The sequence below is a fragment of the Euprymna scolopes genome, chromosome 20 (genome assembly GCF_053919585.1).
Source record: "Euprymna scolopes isolate OS-2025 chromosome 20, ASM5391958v1, whole genome shotgun sequence".
Lineage (NCBI taxonomy): Eukaryota > Metazoa > Mollusca > Cephalopoda > Sepiida > Sepiolidae > Euprymna > Euprymna scolopes.
Genome location: NC_136501.1, coordinates 17761333 through 17785969, shown reverse-complemented (window position 1 = coordinate 17785969; position 24637 = coordinate 17761333). Strand labels below are relative to the sequence as shown.

Genomic DNA, 24637 nt, shown 5'->3' with positions numbered 1-24637 from the left:
GTGATCCGGTTTTTGTATTTGAAAGGATGCACACCACAGGAGAGGTTTGATGAAATGAAAGAAACTTATAGTGATAATGCCCCATTATATGACCTTGTAAAACGCTGGCATCATGAATTCAAACATGGCCGAAAGTCTGTGGAAACAGCTCCCAGACCTGGTCGACCCCACTTCTGCCATTGATGAGGCATCTGTCCGTCAAGTTGAGGCTGCCATTTTGGAAGATCGGCAAATTACTATTCACCAAATAGCCGAAGATGTTAAGATTAGTATAGGGTCTGTGGAAACTATCATTCATGACCATTTGCATATGCATAAGGTGTCTACCAGATGGATTCCCAGGTTGGTCACACCATTCCAGAAGCGAGAACGCATAGTGGTCGAGGATGAATTTGGAGATGTGCCAAGATGAGGAGTCAGTTTTTCAAAAGACTGATTACACAGGATGAAACCTGGGTCCATCACTATGATCCAGAGACCAAAGCCCAGTCAATGCAGTGGAAGCACTTGGAATCACCACCTCCAAAGAAGGCAACGGTGCAGCCCTCCGCTGGCAAGGTCATGCTCACAGTCTTCTGGGACCAGGATGGAGTAGTGATGACAGATTTCCTGGCAAAGGGTCCCACAATTACAGGAGCCTATTATGCTTCACTTTTGAGGAAATTAAGGGAAGCTATCAAAATCAAGAGGCGGTGCAAGATCAGCAAAGCTACCCTCCTCCTGCAGGACAACACTCCGGTCCACAACTCGCATATCGCCAGATCAGAAGCACGGGCATGTGGTTATGAAATCCTACCCCATCCTCCCTACTCTCCTGACCTTGCACCCTCTGACTTTCACCTCTTCCCAGCCATGAAGTTGTTTTTGAAAGGAAAGCGTTTCCCAGATGATGCAGCTTTGCTTTCTGAAGTCACGTTGTGGTTGGAGGACCAACCTGGAGTGTTCTACAAAAACGGTCCCCAGAGCTGCATCAAACGATGGGAGAAATGCATAATTCTGAGTGGTTCCTATGTAGATAGCTCATTTTCTGAAAACGCCTATTCCAGTCTTACTGATTGTGTTACTTCAAACTGAATTTTCCTTTTTTCACATGTGCTTTTGTTTCTATATCAATTTTATTTTTATTTTTTTATTTTTTAGGATTGGCTCAATACTTGGAGGTTTTATGTCCTGGTCCCGCTTGCGGGGTAGTACAAATGATGACTGGGGTGATCGTCTGAACCATTTGTGGACAGTATTTCTATTAATTTTGCTCGGCATTGTTGTGACAACAACGCAATACGTTGGTGATCCGATCCACTGTTGGGCGCCAGCAGAATTTCCTGGCCAATATGTGGAATATGTCAAATCATACTGCTGGATTTCTAATACCTACTACATACCAATGCACTCTGTAATTCCTGTTGATTTGGCAATTCGGGGTGAAGAAGAAATTACCTATTACCAGTGGACTCCCCTCATATTGCTCTTCATGGCGTTTCTCTTCAAGGTAAAAAAAAAACAATGTTTCTATTCTATACATACTCCTACCATTTAAAACTTAACTTTCTACATTGTCACAGGTAAACTATTAAACCTGGCCAGGTGCAATTTCCTTTGTGTGTGGTGGTTGGGGGGGGGGTAGATTAAAGATTGCAGCTTAATGAGCATACAAAACAAATGTCTCTTTTTGTCTGGGTACACACAACAGCTTTGTAGTTATGATTTAATTTCTTACCACTCCCAACTTTTCCTGGACTTCTTGGTTTGAAATTAAGAAGAGTAAAAATGTATAGACTGCTACAGGGTGGAACAATAAGTGTCGCCATAAAGAAAACAACACTACATTATTTTAAAACTTACAAAAAAAAAAAATCAATTCAGGTAAATTATGTTGTAGAGCTAATATCTATTCCATGTAGCCGCCTTCAGCCTCAATCACCGCCTCAATACGGGTTCGGAACTGGATGCGTGCCTTTTCCACAAGTTCTGGCAGGAGCTTGGCTGATGGCACCAATGAGGCTGGTTTTGATGTTGTGGGGGGTCATGTTGATATTCTCTATGTATGACCAAATGAAGTAGTTCAGCAGATTCATGTCAGGAGGAAGGGTGATATGACACTATTGGTGTCATGAATGCATGCAGCGAGGTGCATATTGCATTGATGGGAGGTGCTTGACGGACGGGATAGAGGAAGAGAGGGCAGAAGGGGGGATGTTGATGTTTGATTGGGACAAAAGAGAAATGTCTATGGGATTTTGTCAGAAAGAGAAAAAAACAATTGTTTTTATCTCATTGTCGTTATATATCTGTTAACATGAACGATTGTTTTTAAAATCTGAGAGGTATGAAGAGATCCAGAGATTCTTGGCTGATTAAGGCTGATAGCTTAGAATGGGGGTCAAGGAGAGAGTCGCCACCGGGCGTTGTTCGACCTGGGCTGACTAATCACTCCTAATTTGATAATAAGTAGAAACCTCAGTGCAAATAGGGGTTGAGATTTGGGAGAGAAGTTCAAAAGAGTAGAAATTAGGGGAACAGGTATTGAGTGCACAAGACGATGGGTAAGCTCTAAGAGGAAGAAAGAAGGGGTGTTTGTAACCACTCTCTGAAGGAGAGGTGGGGAAAAGGGGTTGGATTTTTAGAAAAAAGGAATTCTAAAAAGAGAAGAGTCGTAGCCAGCAAAAATGAACGGCTGGGCTGGTCAAGCGCTCCCGATTTGGGAGCCCTCAGGGCCTGATATGATGTTAACTAGCCTGTGTTAATGGGAAATCTGTGACTTTACTGGTCTGGTCTTACATCGTTTCACTGCTATAGTCAGTCACCTCAATCTAGACAGTAGCTGTTATGAAGTAATGAAATTAATAAATAGTTTTTTATTGTTATAAACCGGAGTTCTGTTTGTTTGTGGTGAGGACTCTTCATTTTGCAGCAAGCTGCAAGGACCAGCGGAGTGATTGATGTACCCGGAGACTACCTACACAGGGTAGGAGACGATTCGATCGAGAGGCAAAGCGCCCCACTTTAAAAACAGTGAGTGAAGACGATCAACTGGCCAATTTGTGAAGGGACAATGTACAATCGAAAGAACACCTGTCATATCAGGTGGAATCCAACGAGGTTAAGAACACCCGGTGTGGGTGGTGCAGTATCGACCAAGTTATATACAAAGTCCTTCTGAAGCCAAGCCTAGGTCTATTTGGACTTGTGGGCTGGTGCCGAATTTTGCGCCACACCAAGGGTTTGCCAGCAGCCACCTGATTGCACCAGGGGATCAGCACATCCAGGTACACTTTGGTGTTAACTTTCAAACTGACTTTGAAGATTTGAGGTGGCATGATGTGGCCCTCACTTGAAATCACATCAAAGACCATAACTGTGGTCGATGAGCTGTGCCCTCAAGCATTGAACCATCCAGACTTACATTTTGGGGGTGGTGGCAATAGTCCTACAGTTTTAACTTGGATCGGTAGAGAGCAGGAGTTGTAAAGTGGCACATCTCCGATCTCATTCATTGACCAGTGTATCACTTACAAACATGGTAGAATGTTGCTATCGCTCTTGGGATTTGTACACAACTGGCCAACTAGTAGATGGTCTGCAACTAAAAAGAAAACTGGTTTCATCAAACGGAAATGGAATCAAGTCTTCTAGGGCAACAATTTTATCATTCCACCCTGTACTTTAAAAAAAAAAAAAATGGTTTACAATGATTGTTTTAGAACAAAATTTTGTATTTTATCAAATTATTTTGCCACTTCTGCATAATTCTATCTTGGTTTGCTGAGTCAAAAAGAGATCTAGATCCAAAATTTATAATTCTGGCTTCTAGCATTCTTATCAACTCGACTCCTGATTGCTACTTTCAGTAATTTTTTTTTTTTTTCTTTTTTAAACACTTCTCAAGGCCTGGAGGCCACTCGAGGATAAGGGTTAATAGGTATACATTCATTATGGGATTCTAGCGTAGTAATCCTAAATAGTGGAGATTTTGTAAATTGGATTACTTAGAGCGACAATTCATCTATAACTTGTTTATGTTGGACTTGAAGACAATCAAATTGTAGTGTGCTGGAAAGCAGGCAAATGGAAGAGTTCCACAGGCATGCAGTTCTAAGAAAGAAACTTTGTTCATGGAATTTACATTTAGGTTTAGACACAGATAAAGTGTGAAAAATTATTGCTAGTGGTTTTTGCTAGACGAGTGTTTTTCGTGACAGTTTGGCAAGGGGGACCATAGATTGAAGCTCAGACAAGCACTTGCTATGAAAATAACAATGAAGCAGAGACAGGCTCGCAACGTCTTTTCTGTGGGGGGGGGGTGCAAGGAAGAGAAAAGGGCATCCCCCACTAAGCTGAAAGTAATTTTTTTTTTTTTTTTTTTTTTTTTTTTTTATACATGGGAGTCACCAGTTATCAAGTCTGAGGCCACTCGAGGATAAGGGTTATTGCGTGTTGGACTTGAAGACATCCAAGTTGTAGTCAGGTGGGAAACAGGCAAATGGAAGAGTTCCACAGGCGTGCACTTCTAAGAAAGAAACTTTGTTCATGGAATCTACGTTTTGATTTAGGCACAGAGAGTAGGGAAAATTACTGACAGTGGTTTCAGCTAGACGGGTATTTTTCCTGAAAGATTGGTGAGGGGAGGGGGGGCAGAGATTGGAGCTCAGAAGAGCACTTCCCATGGAAATAACGATAAAACGACAGGCTCGCAATGTCCCTTTTGTGGGAGAGAGGATGCAGGAAAGAGAAAGGAGCATCCCCCACTAGGCTGCGAAGTCTATTTTGTACTCTGTCAAGGCAGGATAGGCTGTTTTTAGCAGCTCCTACCCAGATATGGCAGCAGTATTCCATCCTTGGACGTAATATATTTTATATAGAGAATTGCATCAGCAGTGAGATATCTACTGGAGCGGTAGAAGGATCCCACCATTTTTCCAGCGACCTTGGCAACAGATTTGATGTACGTGTTCCATGTCAGATCAGGGGTAAAGGTCAATCCCAGAAGCTTGTCAAAACATGGAGCCTCCCCAAGACGAGAGCCATCCATTCCAATTGATGCCAGATGAGGATCAGAGCGTTGATGATGTAAAGATAGAAGCTTGGTTTTTAAAAAATTCTTTAAGCCCCCCCCCCCCCTCCCAAAAAAGACTTATAATTCTTTTTATAGAAAACGTTTCATTTTAAGACTAAATTAAAAAAAATAAATAAAATTGAATTGCAATGTTTTCAAACAGTGTGTTCATACTTGCAATATTTGGGGTGGAGGAAGCTCCCAGATGTGTGAAGTATATTCATTTCTTGTTGAGAATTATTGAGAACTTGCATATAAACATTTGTGGCTGCATTGGATTAAAATCAGGATTTTTATTTTTTTATTTTATTTTGGGATTGCAAAAAGTTATACTTCTTTAAATGACAATATTTTATGTTTTTTAGTTTCCGCATTTTCATAAAAGCAGAATTAAAATAACTCGAATGTTAGTATATTTTGAGAATTTTGATTATCAAATAGAATCGAGGAGTCTTTCCATGTTCAAAGATTTGAATTCTTTTCCTCCAACCCCCCCCCCCCCCAATGTCGAAAATAACATTTTATAGAATGAGCTTGAGCTGAGTATAGAAATAAAATGTCATGCTTTTGTGAAAAGCATTGAGTGAGCATCTAACGGTTGTAGAAAACCTTATCCATGCAGAATTTAAATAAAATTGATATTTCAAGAAAGATCTCTTTATCAAAAACAATCGACTTTTTTTTTTTTCTCTTGTGACCTACATTTTGAAAAGCTCTGATTTTCCGCCTCCTTTTTACCTCCTTTGCATAAAACCAAGTCAAAAGTATTGCTCACATTTAATAGACCTCTTATGCCTAACAGTTATGTTCAAAAATTTATAATGATCAGTTAACTAGTTTAGAAGGAACCCTATACGTACTATATAAACATGTATGCATACTATATAAACATGTATGCATGCTATATAAACATGTATGCATGCTATATAAACATGTATGCATGCTATATAAACATGTATGCATGCTATATAAACATGTATGCATGCTATATAAACATGTATGCATGCTATATAAACATAACTGGTGTATGAAAGAGTGAGATAATCAATTTTGTAACTTCAACCAACATTTTGGGAATACTTGAGACTTCAGCAATTTTATGTACCATAAACAGTCATGTGACGTTATGTAATGCAGTCAACATAGTTCTGTCTGAATTCATTAAAACAAGAGAATTCAATCTGGTTGCCATTAAAATTATATTCAGCATAGTCTCGAGACCATCTTCCCAAACATCACTTACTAATTTGAGAGACATTGCAAATCACCTAAGGCGCCCCTACCAGTGAGTGGCAGGGATCTGAGAGCTCTCCTTCAAAATTTTCACCTGTCTGAACTGCTCTCTCTTTTGAGAGAGCTGGATTCCCCACTATAAACTGTCCTTGTGTCTAACCTTGCAGCAATACTATTTTTGAACTGTTTTTATTGACCAGTGGAAATGTTTCTAAAGAGTGTTGACTCAAGTACTGAATGCATTTTACAGCAAATGTTCAACTTCATTCAACATCCGCATTCCATGAAACTTTTTTGAACCAATCTAAAGTTTTGCCTTCAATCATTAGATCACTTTCCTTTCATGTCTATAAACAATTCTTTGAGTTTATGGGAAGTTATTAATTTGTTGTAAACAATGGTAGCTATATTTCCAAATTGTTTTAAAAATGCACATTTTTTTTTTTTTTTAAGTTCTAAATTTTTAATAACTAGACTTTTAGCGCGTTAAAATGGGCCGTTGATTTAGAATGAGTGCTTTATGCCAAATCGATGATTGAATATTAATTTTTGCATTAAATATTAATCCTTAACCGTGCATCAGATACCATAATACTTAGTTTGGTATACCTTTGTAACAAAGGTCCACACAAATTTTCAGCCAGATCGGCCCAGTAGTTCCTGAGAAAAAGTGGAACAGACTAAGACAAATATAATATAAATTCTTTGGAAATTTCAAATCCAAACATTTCCGATTTTAAACTTATTAAAATTGCATGAGCATTAAGAAATTATGCTGTTCAAACCAGCTCTTGGAGGTTTCAATTTAGTATTTAAGCAGAACATTGTCTAACTAGCAGGAACACCTTGCATTGCTCAGGATTTATGACGTTTTTTTTTGTTTTTTTTTGCAATGTTCATAACACCAACAAACACACACACACACACTCTTATTTTGCCACCTAATAGTCAAAAGAAACTTAAATGTTCAAAATCTTTGAATTCATGTCATGCACATAGTTCCGATTTTAACGAAATTTAAACCATGTATTCAAAATTTTAAGAGGGTTTTGACCTCAAATTCCTTTAAATAGGGCACAAAAATTCAGGACCATTTCCATTCTTTACGCCAGAAAATTTTCATCAAAATAAGATTAAGTTTGAAAGGGTGTTTTCTCTTCCACTTGCTTAGAAAGCTTTACACTTGGTTTTTATCTAGATTCTCTAACCTTCCTTTTTTAAAAAAAACAAAAAACAAAACGGAGATCAAGTTATATATATAAATACATTTATTTTATGTAATCAGATGAAATTGTATTAGCAGATTAATCACAATTTGATATAGTAATTAATATGGTGTTAGGAGCAAACTCTAATGAAAGGTGACTAATTATATTTATACTGTATTTCTGTTAAAGTGTTCTGGATTGAAGGAAAAAGACTTACTCTTGGGGGTAGTCACTCCTGAAATTAATAAAGAAAATGACTGACTGGGTAAAATATTAAAATCACTGTAATTTGAACGAAACAAACTTCATTCTGAAAATGAAACCTGGAGTAAAATTCTATATGCAGCTTTCGTTTTATAAGGCTGAAGCACTCACACATGGGGAAATTCTGGTTTTATTTTATATAGAACTAGCATGGATACTCAGCATTGCCCGGGTCGACATGAAGTTTCATTTGAACACACCTACTATACTAAGGATATTAACGTCGATACCTCACAACACTCACAACAATATAAATAAATAAAAGAACGGATATAAACACAAAAATGCAATCGCCCACTAAAAAAAAAAAAAAAAAAATGTGACAACAGGAGATTAGAAGCTATTCTCTGGATATTAAGTATTTTTTGATTATATACCAGCGGGTGGGTGCCCGGTGTTGCCCATCCACTGGAAACCACCCCCCTTCCCACCCTAAAAGAAATAAATCACTATTCTTTTCAATCAAAATAGCAGGGTGTGCCTGTGTGACCGAAAAAACAAAAATGGCTGGGGTCAAACATAAAATGCGGAAAAAGCAAAAAGTGACAAGCAAACATTTTTGCCTACACGGCCATGAACGCTTATAACGTCATAACACTGCAAAATAAGCTTTAAAACAGTTTTAGTTTAATGTGACTTTCTGGTCTGTTGCAGTGACAGTGTTACTTTGCAGTCTGTAAACACCTGTCTAGCTGAAGTCACTGTCAAAAATTTTCCCTACTCTCTATCTGTGCCTAAATCAAAACGTAGATTCCATGACCAATGGAACTCTGTTCCGTCTGCCTGTTTCCCACCTGACTACAACTTGGATGTCTTCAAATCCAATGTAAACAAATTCCTGATGAACCGCCCCCTTAAGTAGACACTTTATGAAATCTCAAAACTAACGTACTGTACATGCAAATAACCCTTATCCCTGAGTGGCTTCCGGGCCTTGATAAGTGGTGACCTCCTTGTAAAAAAAAAAAAGAATTTTTTTTTTTTTTTTTTTTTTTTTTTTTTTTTTTTTTTAACCGAAATAAACGTTTTCATGTTTTAAAAATGATTATTTATGACTTATTGTGGTAGTTGAAAAAAAAAAAAATTGACAGTTACAATGTAAAAAAAAAAAAATGATTTGCATAACCCTTGAAATAAGAAAAATGATTTAATTTAATTAACCACTGATAAAAAAATGTCAAATAAAAAAAAAATATTTAAAATCTTTTAACTCTGTTTGAATACAAAAAACTGTTAAAAATGTAAATGAAAGTTTTTTAGTTTTAATTAAAGAATTGTAATTTTTGTTTCTTTCAAATAAAAATTTAATCCTCGGTTGATTTAAACCTGATTTTAAAAATAAAAAAAAAATCGAAATAAGGAAATTGTTTTCATATAAATAACAAAACAAAAAGAAAAAAAAAAAAACCATCGGTAGGTGTATGTGAACCCTAAAACTAAAGGTTATGAGACCACCTCCTAATCCATTGGATCACAGCACTGATTGCGAAATTACATAAATTCTTTTATTTAAACAAATTCAAAGAACAATGCTTTATGCATGCACAATTGTTGAAATCTTTTAGAAAGAAACGATTTTAATTGACCCCCCCCACTTCATATAAAACTCTATAATTCTTTAAGAAATAATTGACCCTTTTTTTCCCCCCCACCAATTTTCACACATTATGCATCCAAGGTATTGCTCATTCAGATGGTATCGGTTTCTACCCGGTCGGATGCGGCTGACAAAACTTCTTAGATATGCACACACACACACACTTTGCTTTATATAAGACTAGCATGGATACCCGGCATTGCTCAGGTTGACATGAAGTTCGGTTTGGACTCGCCTGCTATACTAAGGATATTGAGCACTTTCATTGATAGGCCAACAACAATTTCAAAAATAAACATGAAAAAAGGTGACAAATTTTCCACCAGGTATTTCGGCAGAAAGGATACAAAGTGAAGCTATTCTCTGGATATTGAGCACTTTTTGATGACTATATACCAGTTGAAGCAAATTTTTTGCTGCTGTCTTGAAAGATTTCTCTTTACGGTTGCTACGATAACAAACTAGAAATAATTCACTTTTAAAAATGACATAGAATTTGTTTTAACCATAAACGTTTTTATGCAAAAAAAAAACAAAACAAAAAAAAACGATTAGTTAGGACGTTTTTGTGTTATTAAAAGAAAAAAAAAAATTAGCAATTACGATATGTGATTTACATAACCTTCAAATTAAATGTTTTTAATTTAATTAACTGCCGATAAAATAAAAAAAATGCTGAATAAATAATTCAAAGTTTAAAAATCTTAACTTTGTTTAAATACGAAAGAAAAAAAAAAACAACTTAAAAATGTAAATGGAAGTTTGTTTTCTTTTGTTTTTTTATTTAAAAGTTGTAATTGGATTTGAATTTTTCTTTTAAATGAAAATTTAACCTCAGTTGATTTTCAAGTCATTATCGAGATTTCAAATATTTAGGTTTTCTTGTTCTTGACAATGTTTTTCAGATAAAATGTTTTGACGTGAATAAAAACATTAAAAACTTATCCAGGTAGGTAGAAGAGTAACTTGTCTTTGGTAACATTTGTTATATATTTTTTTATCACTTTTTCATGTGTATTATATAAAAAAAAAAACTTTGATTAAACAAAACTTTTTTTTTTTTTTTTTTCTTTTCTAGTTTCCAAATGTCATCTGGAAGCTCTTCAATGGTGGATCTGGAATCAACCTTGAGAAAATTGTTGATTTGGCAGAACAAACACAACTTGGATCACCTGGAGACCGAGAAACTACCATTAAACACATTGCTTACTACATACATCGTTGGTTGATGACCTATCGAGAGTACAAATCTAACTACTTGGTGCGTGTTCGACAGAAAGTCACTAAAGTATGCTGTATCCTGCCTTCGAAACGTGAAGGGACATTCCTGACTGGCTTTTATATGTTCATAAAGATCCTTTATGTCATTAATGGAATCGGACAGTTTTTCTTGCTTAATGCATTTATGTCAAATGAATTTTCGATTTATGGCTTTGAAGTTTTGGATATGGTCCGTTCAGGAAAACCTTGGGTAGAATCTTCGCGTTTTCCTCGTGTAACTCTTTGTGATTTTGAGATCCGTCAATTGCAGAATATTCAACGCTTCACGGTTCAGTGTGTTTTGCCTGTGAATCTATTCAATGAGAAAATCTTCATCTTCCTCTGGTTTTGGCTTGTTTTTACTGCCATTGTCACGTGCGGAAACTTTCTTCTCTGGGTTTACCGAACCATCTTCCGACAGACGCACACAAATTACATTCTCAAATATCTAAAGAACACCGAAGTCATCTTTACAAGTGAAGACAAGAAGTTGGTTCATCGTTTCACTGCGGAACACTTGAGAGATGACGGATTCTTTGTATTACGCCTGGTTGGCAAAAATTCAACTGATTTGGTGCTAGCGGATCTAGTGAAGGAAATGTGGAAGTTGTACAAGGATATGTGGGATCAGGGTAAGAATGGTCCACCAGAAAAACATGATCCTCCTATCAAAGACACTTTGGATAAAGATGACCCAACCAAAGAACCCCTCAGTCCAAACAAGAACCATTGAAATCATTCCAAGGAGAAAAAAAAAACTAGTTTGAAATGTTTTGACTCGAAAAAAGGTGCCAATAGACTTGTGGAAATAGAAAAAGGTATTTTTTTAGTAAGATATATTTTTTCATTTTAACAAAAAGTTAAAGAAAAAAAAAATGGCTCTACAACATTTTCTTCAAAAATGTGTCCATTATAAATGGTTAATTAAGATCTTGTCAATGTTAAGAATTACATAATTATTCATATCTTTGCATATCGCATCCTAGTTCTAAAAATAGTGTTATAAGGGGCATTAAAGTTTTTCCAACTGCATGATTAGCATTCTGGATAGGAAATAGATTCTTGTTGTAAATATCTGAATGTGCTGAAAAAAAAAAAAAATGTAAATCAAATTTTTCGTCTTTCCATTTGTAAGATAACCCGTCCTATTTCCTTTAAATATACCCTTTTTCTCTCTTTTGCTTTACATTTACATATGTTGCTTTCCTTCATATTTTTATTTAGTCAAATTTATCTTTATCATCTTGGATTTTTCATGTTTCCCCCTGATTTTTTTTTTAAAGTAAATTAATTCCAATTTTTTTTTTTTTTTTTTTTTTTTAACACCTACATCAGTGCCTTAACTTGTCAAAATTCTGAGTTAGAATAGAATCTTTTAAAACTGATGTTTTAGTAGATTTTTATAATTCAGTTTGTTTGGACATGTGTGTATTGGCTAATAGATTTTAATATTCAAACCATTTTGGAATTTTCTATTTTGCTTTGCAATTGTAAAAACTAATTCAATCATTTTCCTCATTTAAATATTTTTCATCTAACTCGAGATTGGGATTTTTTTTTTTTTTTCCTATTTGTTTTGTAAGAGTTGGCAAAAGGTTCAGGGTTATTTCTTTGGCAAAATCTTATTCTTTATATCTTACCATTGCTTCCGGAAATTTTTATAATAGAATTTGAACTTTAATTTTATATAAATCTCACAATTGTTGTGGCAAACATTATTTATTACAATTTCTTTTCTTTATCACATAAAAAGCAATGTCTAAATTTGCGTGTGGAAACTCCCTTTGCTTGAAAAGCTATCACTGCTGCTGTGGAACTAGCAGAATAATGATGGTAGGTTTCAAATCGGAAATGGATTCATGTTTTTTTTTGTTTTTTTTTAACTAACATAGTTATATTAGACAAATTATTTTTTTTTCCAAGGTTTTGCACTCTTTTTCTGGACTAAACAGCATTTTTTTTTTTTTTTTTTTTTTTTTTTTTTTTTTTGTGTGTGTGTGGACAAACCACAATACACAAGGTCACACAGATAAAACATCACTAAATTAATTTTAGTTTACTTTTAATAAACTTAAATTGTTAAAATAAACAATATTAGTTTACTGATGTGCTTTTGATGTGATTTTTTTTTAATTTTTTTTTTTAATATGCAGTGTAACCTGGATATAATAGTTGTCGCAACCAGAAGTCTTTTATAATCTGGGTTTCTCTTGTACCCGGGTTTGTTCTATTTAGGTAAGTAGGGAGACACTTCATATAACGCTTTTTACATACAGAATACTAGTTTATTTAGCAGTTATAGACATAAAAAACAAATAATTCAGTCAAAAATTACTTTTCTTAAGTCATTTTTGATTGTACAGAAGTCTTTAACATCACTTTCATAGAGTCCGTAAATCATTTTCAATGTGCCATCAGGATTACTTTTGCTTCAAAGTAGGCTGTCAGAATTTCAAGCGCATTTAATGCAGCCAGAGAATTATCTCTTATAGAAACTTTTATAACATCAGTAAACAGCTGACTAGTCACCAAGGCTTTACGATTAGCGAAGTAAGAAAACTGCAGAGTTTTGACATTTTTAAAACGGCGTGGTTTTACCGACTTAGCAACAATTACAGCGTGCTTTTCACTGCCGTCCATGTTTGTGAACTGAAGCATCGTGAGTCTTTGGGAACTTTTGTCCCATTTGAGTGTTTGTCACCGGCGCACATCTTTTGGATCATGTCCACGAAAAAGTTGCAGCAAAATGTTTGTTACCCAAACTGATCTTATACCAGGATCTAATTTATATACTCTAACACAGAACCAGAAAAGGATCTCTTATATCAGGGTCTCTTATATTTGGGTTACACTGTATATATATATATATTGTCTGATTTTTATCAGATGCTGATTAATTGTGCGCACATGCATGTTGGCATTCATTCCCTGTAGCGTAGGCCATTCGTTGGTGCTGCTGGCAGGCTTCCAATCTGGTTTATTCCATACAGAATTTTTATTTTTCTTAAATTATGGAAGTTTCTTTTTTTTTTTTCTTTTTTTTTTTTCCTTCTAAATCAACAAATGGTTATTGTGGACCAAGGAATTTCCTCAAAGTTGCTAAATTTTTACTAAAAAAAAAACAAAAAAAAAATTTGTTTTTTTCTGAACCAATTTAATACTTTTCTTCAAAAGAGCAGTCGTATAATAAAACCTGTTTAAAAGAATTTAGTTAGTTTTGTATATACATATATCTTATATTTTTCATACACCAAATATAGTTTTTCTATTCAACCCACCTAATATGAAATATTGAATCACTTTATGTATTCAAAAATGAAAAAAAAGTTAATGGTACAAATATTTCCTCTTCTCCTCCAAATAAAGAGAAAAATTGGAAATATCCATGGACGGACAACTTGGAAATATCCATGGACGGACAACTTGGTTAACTTGACTAATTTCTATGTGGATTTGGAGAATCTACTTGAGAGTATGGGACCAATAAAAATGAATGCATGAAAAAAAAAAACAAAGCATTTTAACTTGAGGATTTGTCTTTCAAAAAACAAAAACAAACTTCAAACTGTTCATGAAAAGATCCACCTATCGAAATGTTTTCTTTTTTGTAAGAAAAAAAAAATTTTTTTTTTTTTTTTTTCTGCCATTACATTTAATAATGGATACTTGTATTTTTAAAATTTTTATTTTTAATAAACTGTTAAAAGGGAAGCCTTTTGTTATGTTTTTTGTATTATGTCTATTATATAAAATCACTTTGAGTTCCTTCCTCATGGGTTCTGAAACTGTTGAGCCTATCTTTTGCAAACTCCACACAAATTTATTTCTGGCAGCATTCTTAGATATGTTTTGTACAGAAATTCATCCGGTAAGTATCGAACATAGAAAAAATCCAATCTTAAAAATAGCTTTTCTCTTATAAATAAGTAAAAACAATTTTTTTTTTTTTTTTAGGGGGATATTTTACATTACACCAACAAGGGAGATAATAAAATTTCAAATCATTTCTTTAAAAATAAAAAAAATTACTATAACCTGGATATATAGTGTAGTGGTTAGAGTGTTCTACTGATCGAATGACCCTAGTGTACTTGACCATTTTTTAACATTTTTTTTTTTTTTTTATTAAGGAGTTCAATTTATGCTGAGAGGCACCATTTAAAATCACCGCAAATCATTTCTTCGTTTGCATATTTTAAAACTAAACCTTAATCAGAAGTGACTTTTCCAGGGCATTTATCGTCAAACTCAAATATTAGCTAACGTGATATAAACAAACAGACCAAATTTGAGCATTATAATTTTTTTTTTTTTGTAAATTAGTTCACTGAAAAATTATTCCTTGTAATATATAGTAATCAATAGAGGATTGATTCTCTAATCTAATATATAAAAGGCTATATGGCTGTCTCCATATTTTCAAACTGTATCTCCAAAACTAAGTTGCAGAGTAGTGCTAGGGGCTTTACGTGATTAGATTTTTTTACGGGCCATTCTTATGAGTCTTTAGCCGGTTAAAATAGTTTTTATGGGGTCAAAATTGAAAAAAATTGTACGTTTTGTACATTCAGCTTAGTTTATAATTTTTAATCAGTTCATATGCGTGTCACGTCGGTACAGTGGTAACGTCACCAGCTTTGAATGCTACAGTTTCGGTTTCGATTCTAGCTGATGGCACCAAAATACTTTTGTTTTACTTTTAAAATCACGACTATAATAATATACGAAATCTGGACAAATTAAAATATATTTAAGCATATTTTACGCCTGTGTAAAGCCCCCTCCCCCACTTGTAATACATATGCAATCTACATAAATTAAAATATGTTTAAGCGTATTGTATGACTGGGCAACGCCGGGCAGCCAGCTAGTACAGTTATAGAAATAAAACCTTTTTAATTTAGTTGTATAAAAAAAAAAAAAAAAATCTTTACATTTTAAATGTATTAAGAATGTTTCATAAAATATTAACTGTTAAGTGAAAATGATATTAGGATAAGGCTAGAATCGAACCCTGTAGGCAAGTGTTAAAAATAATAATGGAAAATGGAATGTTAGAAATTAAGTCCATTATTAATTTTATAAGAAATAGTTAAATATTGTTTGTCGGAAAAGAGTAGATTTTCCATTCTTTTAGAAATCTGAATATTAAATATGTCAGTTAAAAGAATGGACAATGCAAATTAAAAATATATTGTTTAAAAATAGGTTAGAATTAGAATTGAGGATTCTTTTGTTTGCCAAAAGTGTGTTTGGACGAACATTTGTAAAGATACATGGAAATTAGTCACGTTTGAAAATCACACTTCTGACATCATAAACAAAGATTTCTCAATATAGGAATCTAAGGGTTAGAAATCGGTTGATGAATCTGTTGTAGAGGAAAGCCCCTTAGAAGCGAAGGGAGAAAAAATAGACCATGTAAATCAGTTTGAATTCCTGTCAACACCGATCGGTCGATTGAAGAATAAAGAAACCGACTATGTTTGTAACTGTTGTCTAGTGTCGTCATTCCTTACAACAGAAAAGGTAAATATGTTTTTATCATCATCTTGTAATAAACTCTTGTGTAACCCCTTCAAAATTATGTGTCCCCACCATCATCGTAAGTGAAGTATCTCCTCCTCTCTATATGTTAAGAACTGTTACATTATATCTCCGAGTCCATATTGATATGAAACCTCCAAGAATTGTCACAGTCGTCGTCATGATGTATAATATATATAAATGTCAGTCCCATTAGAATTGTCGTTATCATCTGTTCTGAGTCCCCGTTAATGTGTCCCCAATATGAGCCCTGGCTTTTGAAACATTGTATTTATCCTGGGCAATGGTGATCAGTAATATACTAACTTTCTAAGTTTTAACTTTTAGCTGACATAACGAACAGGCGGATAATCCACTTTGCATGTGGTAAAGCACACATAATTGTTGGCAGTCTGTCTCTTTTTAATTTGAAAAGATTTAACATTTAAATATATTGCTCGTAATATGATCGTTATTCAAAATCAACGAAGGTCAAATAACAATTGACTGCCTGATTTCAACGAGATAACGTTAAGATTGTAGCTATCACTTTAGTGGTGTCGTTTTATCAGTTCAGAGCAAACGGACACGTTGCAATGTTCCCATCTTTTCTTTTTCTTATATATATATTTATATGCATTTTTATGACCGCCATGCAGGTTTTTCTAGTCAGCATAGACAATGTGCCGTTTGCATGATTGGACAAGAGGAAACTAAGTAGACCGTTATGAGAAAAACAGACGAGGTGGGGGAGGACCGTTGTCGCTCAGAGCACTGGTTAGTGCATGACACCTACATAAAGAGATACTAATCTCATCCCCTAAAATAAAGAAAACCAGCAAATAAAAAAACGATATTATGAAGTTGGTAATAAAGGTATTGCCGTTTTTGAAATCTATATTTTTTTGTTTAAAGTAAAATAAGAACTAACATTTTTTTTTTTTTTTGTTTAATAATGCAAAGAAGTCACCACTTATCAAGGCCCGGAAACCACTCAAGGATAAGGGTTAATGAGTGTAGAGTGGTCAAGGGGAAAATGTGGTAATCGTTAGCAGTGGAAATTTGGTAAATTGGATTACTTAAGGGAATGGCTCAAGAATTTGTTCACGTTGGACTTGGAGACAACCACATTGTAGTGAGTTGGAAAACGGAACAGTTTCAGTCGTACAGTTCGAAGAAAGCTCCACTCGTGAAATCTATACTTAGGTTGAGCACAAATAAAGGGTGGAGGAAATTTTTGATAGCGGTTTCAACTAGATGAGTGTTTTTCATGAATGTCAAGCCAGTTCGAGCTCAAATGAGCCATTGCCATTAAAATAACGATAAAGCAGAGATAGGCTCATAACGTCTCTTCTGTGGGAAAGAGGTTGCACGGAAGAGAAAAGGGCATCCCCCACTAGGCTACAAAGGCTGTCAAGGCAGGATAAACTGCTTCTTGCAGTTTCTGCCCAAATGTGGCAACAGTACTCGATCCTTGGACATACCTGGCGCTTAAACAGATAGAAAATTGCATCTGTTGGGAGATATCTACTGGAGCGGTAGAACGATCCTACCATTTTTCCAGCAGCCTTGGCAACGGATTTGATGTACATGTTCTATCTTAGATCAGGAGTAAAGGTAAAACCTAGAAGCTTGTCAAAATATGGAGCCTCCCCAAGACGAGAGCCATTCATTTGGATTGATGTCAGGCAGGGATCAGAGCATTGATGATGGAAAGATAAAAGTTCTAGATGCGTTAAAATTAACCAGCAACCTCTTTCCCCATTGCACCACGCAATCAAGGCCAGAAGAGAGAATTAGAAAGAAAATTGAAAGTGTTGCCATAGATAAATTAATGATGTCTTATTCTCCATTCGTGTTTACAACGTTTTCCTAACGTTCAACAAGATTCCCAATCATTTGATTTTTAACTCGAAAATTTAATCCAACCAAGCTGTCAGTTCTGTATCACTGTTAAACTTAGACGGCAAGAACTTAGTTGCCAACCCAATAATTTAATCGATTTCAAAAGTTAATTAAAAAAAAAAAACATGGCAAATGTTAAAGGTCGCTATCGGATCAGAATACGAAAAAAAATTCTGTACAAAAAGCATTAAAAATGATTTTTATATATTACTAGCCTGGGTGCCCGGCGTTGTTGCACCCACCGCCAAACCGAAAGTGACGTAGGTTTAAATTAAGGCTAGTCTTTCGAAAATATCGGCGAAAAAACCGACCCCTCCCTGTAGAAAAGTGCCAAGTTGAGGGTGAAGGAATTAATGTTTTTAGTCAATTTTTCGATATTTGTTGTCCAAAGCGTCGAGCTTCAAAACGATTCTGATCTCGTGAAATTCCGACGCCTCTGTCGAAAGTTTTAGTCATACATACATACAGGTGAGATTTATATTATAGATGAGAAATTATTTCGATTTAAAATCCGTTTAGTATTACGCCTATAAACTTGAGAAAAGCATGCTTGAAATGTGTTAACATTATTTGAATAAGCGAAATTATATTTTAATGGAAATATTTAAAGACAAGGCTTGAAGCTACTTGATATAAGGAGCTCATAAGAATGAAAGATGATTATTGCATGTACAGAGGATAAAAGATCAAGGCTGTAAGAAGGAAAACAGTGAGCAGAAAGAGTTCCACAGCCTTCCAATTCTTGGAAATAAGTTACTGAAATAAGCTATACTAGAAGCAAACTAACGGAGACCAATAAGTCAAACGGGCTGTAAGAAAGGAAGCAGGAAATAGATCAGACTATTCTGAAGAAAACTTGCCATAATAGTATTTATTTATATACGTAAATCACAATATATCCGAACAGTCAGCGTGGTGGACCAGTGGTAAGAGTTTAGGCTTCTTACCATGGGGGTCCCGACTTTGAATCTTGCAAGATTCAGCCACTCTTATGAGTCATAGGCGACGAAACACGTGTCAGTGGATACTTATATTTTAAAAACAATATATATGCCGCTCCCCATGTAGGGGTACCAAATTGGTTAAAGGAAAAATTATTCCCAACTCGCATTTAGGTAGAAATGCATTTTCGTAAATAATTGAATTCAAAACGTATCGCAAAAACACAAAAGAAAATAACACACACACACACACACACACATATATATTGCGATAAGTTCTTTTGCTAGACTAGTACCGTTCCCTAGACTTGGATCGAACCTACAACCATCGCGTTGACAGTAAACAGCTCTAACCACTAAGAATTGGTACTCGTAAATGATTCATCAAATGTCTATTAGATAAACATCTGGCCAATGCTTAACAGTGCTCGAGCTGATAGTTTGTTTGTAAACAGCAGGCTTCGCTTAATCGCTAAACTAAGCAGCAGGTGAAATACATTTACGACAGTGCTCGACCAAAAAGGAGAGGGGCTATATAATAAAAAGGCAGAGACAAGCAACATCACGTCTGTTAGAGAGAGATTGCAGTGAAGAAGAAAGGATTGGGGCTAATCAAATTACAGATACGTTTTAAAATTCGGTCGCCATTTTGTTTTGATTTCGCTTATTACCTCGTGACACAAATATTTTGGTTGTTATCCATCCGTGTGTGTAGAAAAAACGGTTTATAGGAGTGATTTTATGAAACTGCCGAAAAAAAGAGTGCAACTGTACGAGAAATGACGTTCGAACTAAAGCGAAAATAAAAATTGGGAGTTGGTTTGTTTCGTCAAGAATAAAGACGACCACTCGAAAGATAAGTGCTCCTAAGATTTATTTAGCAAAAGAAAAACAGGATTTCAATTGTTATCGCCAACTATGATTGGCTGCCGTAATTTTTGGCTTCACATTCTCGTCGTGTTTTCTGGCTTCTTTCCATGTTTTGTTTTGAGATTGGCTTGCTTTAAGTCTCATCTTTAGTTTCCATATTTTTCCACTGCTTCAAATTCTGCTTTCATAGAATTTTAGAATGGAGTCTAGTTGTTCTACGTTGTGGTGAGTGATTCTCTTTTATCATTCGTTTGTTTTTTTTTTGTTTTGTTTTTTTTTGTTTGCCAATTTGAGTATTCGGTGTAGCTTAATCGTAAGTTTTCATTGGAGAGTCGTTCTCTTCTAACGTTTTTCTTTCTTTTTTTTAAGTCTTGTTTTATTTAATTTCGGTTGTTGAGTTTTTTATTGAAATGATGCAGTTCGCAGAGTACGGATTTATTTTTTTATTTTTTTTTTTTTTACCAAGAAATTGGAAATGTCTGGCAACTACGTTTTGGCTAAGATCTGTTTGGATATTACACTTTATCTTTCTTCTAGAATGCATTACACCCTAAAAAAATCTATTTCCCACGGAACGTTGCTTTGGACACTTCGAGCCCTCGTTCATTGGCGACTCTTTATTTTTGTCAAATAAATTAAGTTTTGATTGGCATGATAAAGTTCACACAGTGCAAACTTTTTTTTCTTAACGAAGAAGATTTGAAAGGTAAATAACCGTGCTTTGAATAAAAACTGTTCAGATACTACACTTCTTTCTTCTGGAAGTTGAAAGTTCGATCCTCAATGCAAACGATACGAGGGATTTTATCCCCGGCGCCCAAAATCAATGATCTGTAATTATCTTATCCCTGTTGATTGGTGTAATCCTTGTTCCGTGCCGTTTTAGTAGGTTCAACCCTCAGACTTTGCCTTTCTTTGAGAAAGGGTTAGTTTATTGCTAATCCCCTGAGGCGCCCTTTCCCGGGAATGTCGACGGGGCTGCCTAGGCATTTTTTTTCAGGTCAGAGTTCCCCTCCATGACTGACTTCTCAATACTACTTTCTGACTCTGGTGTCACAGTTCTTGCAATGGGATAGAACTAAATACCTCCTCCACCACCACCACTTAAGTGCTTGTTAAGAGAGTTGTTCTCCTTTAAATTCTTTTTTCAAGTCTTCTTTTATTTAGTTTCTTTTGCCGAGTTGTTATGCGACCGCGTGTCGCCCGACAACAATCGCTGACCCAAACGTTGTTTCTGGTGTCTTCTTTCATCTGCTCTTTTTGCCGTGTAATCGTCTCTCACATTGGCGCCTGCTGAGGTAGGTGAGGCGCACTGGTTTACAAGTATCTAAAAAAATAAACAACTCAAAACAAAAACTCAAGAGAAACAAAAGATTCCAACAAATTATGTATATATCGTTTGGGCTCTGGTGCATGTGCGACACGACTGCGGAAAACGACTGTCTGAATGCTAAACTCCACATCTACGTATTCTGTTGAGGCCTCTTTGTTGCTAATTGACCGGAGCACATCTCGATCAGCTCCGAGCCACTGTTGCATGAAAGGGCTGTCCCCTTCTCACGTAAGTAAGAAAGCAGGCTAGATAAGTGAAAATGATATTAGGAAATGGATAGAACCGAACCCTGTAGGCAAGTGTTAAAGATAATGAATAATTGGAATTCTAGGAATTCGGTCCATTGTTAATTCTTTTAGAAATAGTTAAATATTATTTATGTCGGAAAAAAATGATTGTCCATTCCTTTAGAATAACTGGATGTTAAATATGCCAGTTAAAAGAATGGACAATGTGAGTTAAAAAAAATATTGTTTAAAAATAGGTTAAATATTAAACAATTAGAATTGAGAATTCTTTCATTGCTAAAAGTGTGTTTGGACAGACATATGTAAATCCGCGTGAAAATTAGTCCTGTTGGGAACCACACTTCTGACGTCATAAATAAAGGAGATTTCTCAATATATGGATCAAGAGTTCTAAGTTAGAAAGTTGATGAGTTAATTAGGACCAGATAATCAGAGCAGATCACACACGGTGATAGAGTCAGTTGGAGAGTGGGGGCCCCTTAGAGGCGAAGGAAGAAGAGTAGACCATGTAGTCAAAACGGCTTGCATTCCTGACATCACCAATCGGCCGGTTGAGGAATAAAGAAATCGTCAATAATTTTATAACTGTTGTCTTTCATGTCGTCTTTACAACCATAAAGGTAAATGTGTTTTGTATATTGATCTATAAACGAACTCTTGGATAACCCCAGTACAAGTAATGTGCCTCCTCCATCATAAGTAAAGTATTTCCTCCCCTCTATATGTGTAAAGAAGTTTTTTTTTTAATTATTCAATTTTCACCCCAAACAGGGCAAGTGTCACTTTGAAGTAGGGGCTACTATCGGGGACATAATTTGCGGGGGCATTATGAAGGGAGATGAGTAGAAAGATGTTTGTTCACATTACACTTGAACTTCTGCATATCAGTACAGTTGGGAAAGCAGTATCCCTTGCGACTTGCAATTCTGTGGAAGAAACTATTGGAGTAAAATGCTTTCTCACACCTAGGGATCTCTACTGTAAAGGGGTGGGACCTCGTTGCTTGTCGGGTTTGTCAGGGGTAGTCACGTCGAGGAGGTACAAGTGCTTGCAGTTCGTCAGAGCATTCATCATTAAAGTATTTGTAGAACAGAGAGAGGGATGCGACATTTCGTCGATGGGACAGAGGCTGGAGCCTAGATGACAGTTCTGGACCTATCAGGCTGCACCATATGTCCCAGTCCGTAATATTATGAAGTCCTCAACAATCATTACAGCTTGTTATAAATACACTCTCAGTACTGTCATTATCTCTGTTGTCAATCCCGTTATACATGTCCCGTTAATGTATCTAATATGAACCCGCCATCTCTTTCAATATGTACCGCTACACAACATCACAACCTGCGTTCAACTTTGTGACACTGGAAACTGTCTTTAACTGTCGTAAAATCAAGACCGTTTGTAACTGTTGTTAACTGTGGCAAGATTCATTGTCACTCCTAAAATTAACTTGACTTCTATTGCCCAATCCTTTTGTCCACACCTTAATTAACTTAATTTTTACCTAGTTTACAAGGGAACATTGATGTATCTTACATTTTATCCCATAAATTAAACATACTGACAGCGGATTGTCAACATTCTCAGTCTAGGAAAAACTTAAATAGTTCTTATTGTATTTACGAGTCGGTCTTGATTTAGCTTCTTTTATTTTTACTATAAAAACTTTCCAAGCATGAGTTTTGCTCAATTTCCAGATTACATTCATCAATGTTACGCCTCTTTTTAAGAAATTTATCCACTTTTATGGTTGGTTGGTTGGCTGTTTTTTGTTTTACGGCATATCAACCCTTTTCAGGTTATTTAATGCCAAATTCAGTGATTATAAAAAAATTTTTTAATAGAATATATTTGGGTTTTTTTTCAAGTCAGTTTATATTTAACCCATAGTTGGGACCCTAACAGGTACTACCACTCCAGATCAGAGTGGACCTGGGAGCAATGGCAATTAAAGAGTGGCTCAACACTCCCCAAAGCCCGCAAGCTGGGGGCTCACCATCGGATATAGTTTAAGATCATATCCAGGACCCCACTTTTAGGGGTAATCAGTGTTTAATACAGCGAATTATATCAACGGTAATGGTTGTATAGTTTATGAAAGGTACAACAAATTTACTCTTCACAAAACATGACACACGTGCACCCACAACGCCTGTTAGGCTGATGCAAAGCTGCCAGTTGTCACGTGATGATGGCTAGCGTTCGGTCACGGGCGATGTTTGCTAAACGTTTTGAACGTGCGCAATAGAAAAGTATGGCTAGTTGTTACAAAAGTATCAAAATATTAACGCAACGAAATGACGAATCTTTATAAGAGAATTGTATGAGATGGTTATTTTTTGTGTACATTTACTTCTCGTATCTGGACAGAGGTTTCAGGAACTCTGTGAAGCACACCAGTGAGTCTGGGAGGACGGCTTGAGAACCACTGGGTTAGGAGAAAAGTGTAGTATGTAGTATGATACATGACTCTTTCTCGTCTGTCTTCAATCAATCATTCTAGAATGATGCTAGGATTATTTTTATCATAGCGCAGGGTTTCTTTGGGAAGGATTTCGCCACATTAGAAACAGACCTTGTGTTTAACTCTGCTCTCGTGAAAGGGCAAATAAATAGAGACGACACGTGAGAACACGAGAAAGAAGGTGATACAGTCAAATGTCGTTACCACGCCAGTTGTTGGGATTAAGCAAAAATGACATAGTAACGATATTTTGTGCAGCGGCTTTATTTAAAGTATTGTAGAAAGGAATTATTTTCAAGTATTAAAAACAGCTTTGTTGTAATAATGGCATTATTTACTCAAGTTAGGCATCAGTTGAGTCCAAAGATCTCAAGAATTGTCCATTGGCGGATCTCTTTATCTAGCTGATCACGTGCTTGCATCAGACCAGGATTTCCGCTTTTCTGCTGTATGAACCTCCAGATAGTGCTACATGCTTGATGGGCTTGCTCAAATGGAGCGATTTACTCCTCAGCAGTGACTTCGTCATCATTACTTTTCCCTAGCTCCTTGCTACACAGAATCTTCTCTGCAATATCTTCCAGTGTGAAAGACTAATCAGTCGCCAGATTTATGCCAGCTTCAGAAAAGTAGGACAACTCAATCTCCTTCTGCATCTTTTCAACTCTGCAGGAAGAGCTTCCCAGATCTCGAGCAATTCAGCATCCTCTGGCTCTGTTTTTTCAACGAACT

At 35.6% G+C, this 24637-nt stretch overlaps 1 protein-coding gene across 1 annotated transcript in view; it reads left to right on the top strand.

Moving 5' to 3' along the window:
- Positions 1-11432, top strand: part of LOC145241336 (innexin unc-9-like) — a 42461-nt gene extending 31029 nt beyond the window's left edge. The window contains exons 2-3 of the mRNA XM_080104181.1: positions 1141-1489; positions 10434-11432. Of these exons, the coding sequence (XP_079960307.1) occupies positions 1141-1489; positions 10434-11348 (1264 nt within the window). The 3' untranslated portion in view covers positions 11349-11432. The remainder of the gene's footprint in view (positions 1-1140; positions 1490-10433) is intronic.
- The last annotated feature ends 13205 nt before the right edge of the window (positions 11433-24637 follow it).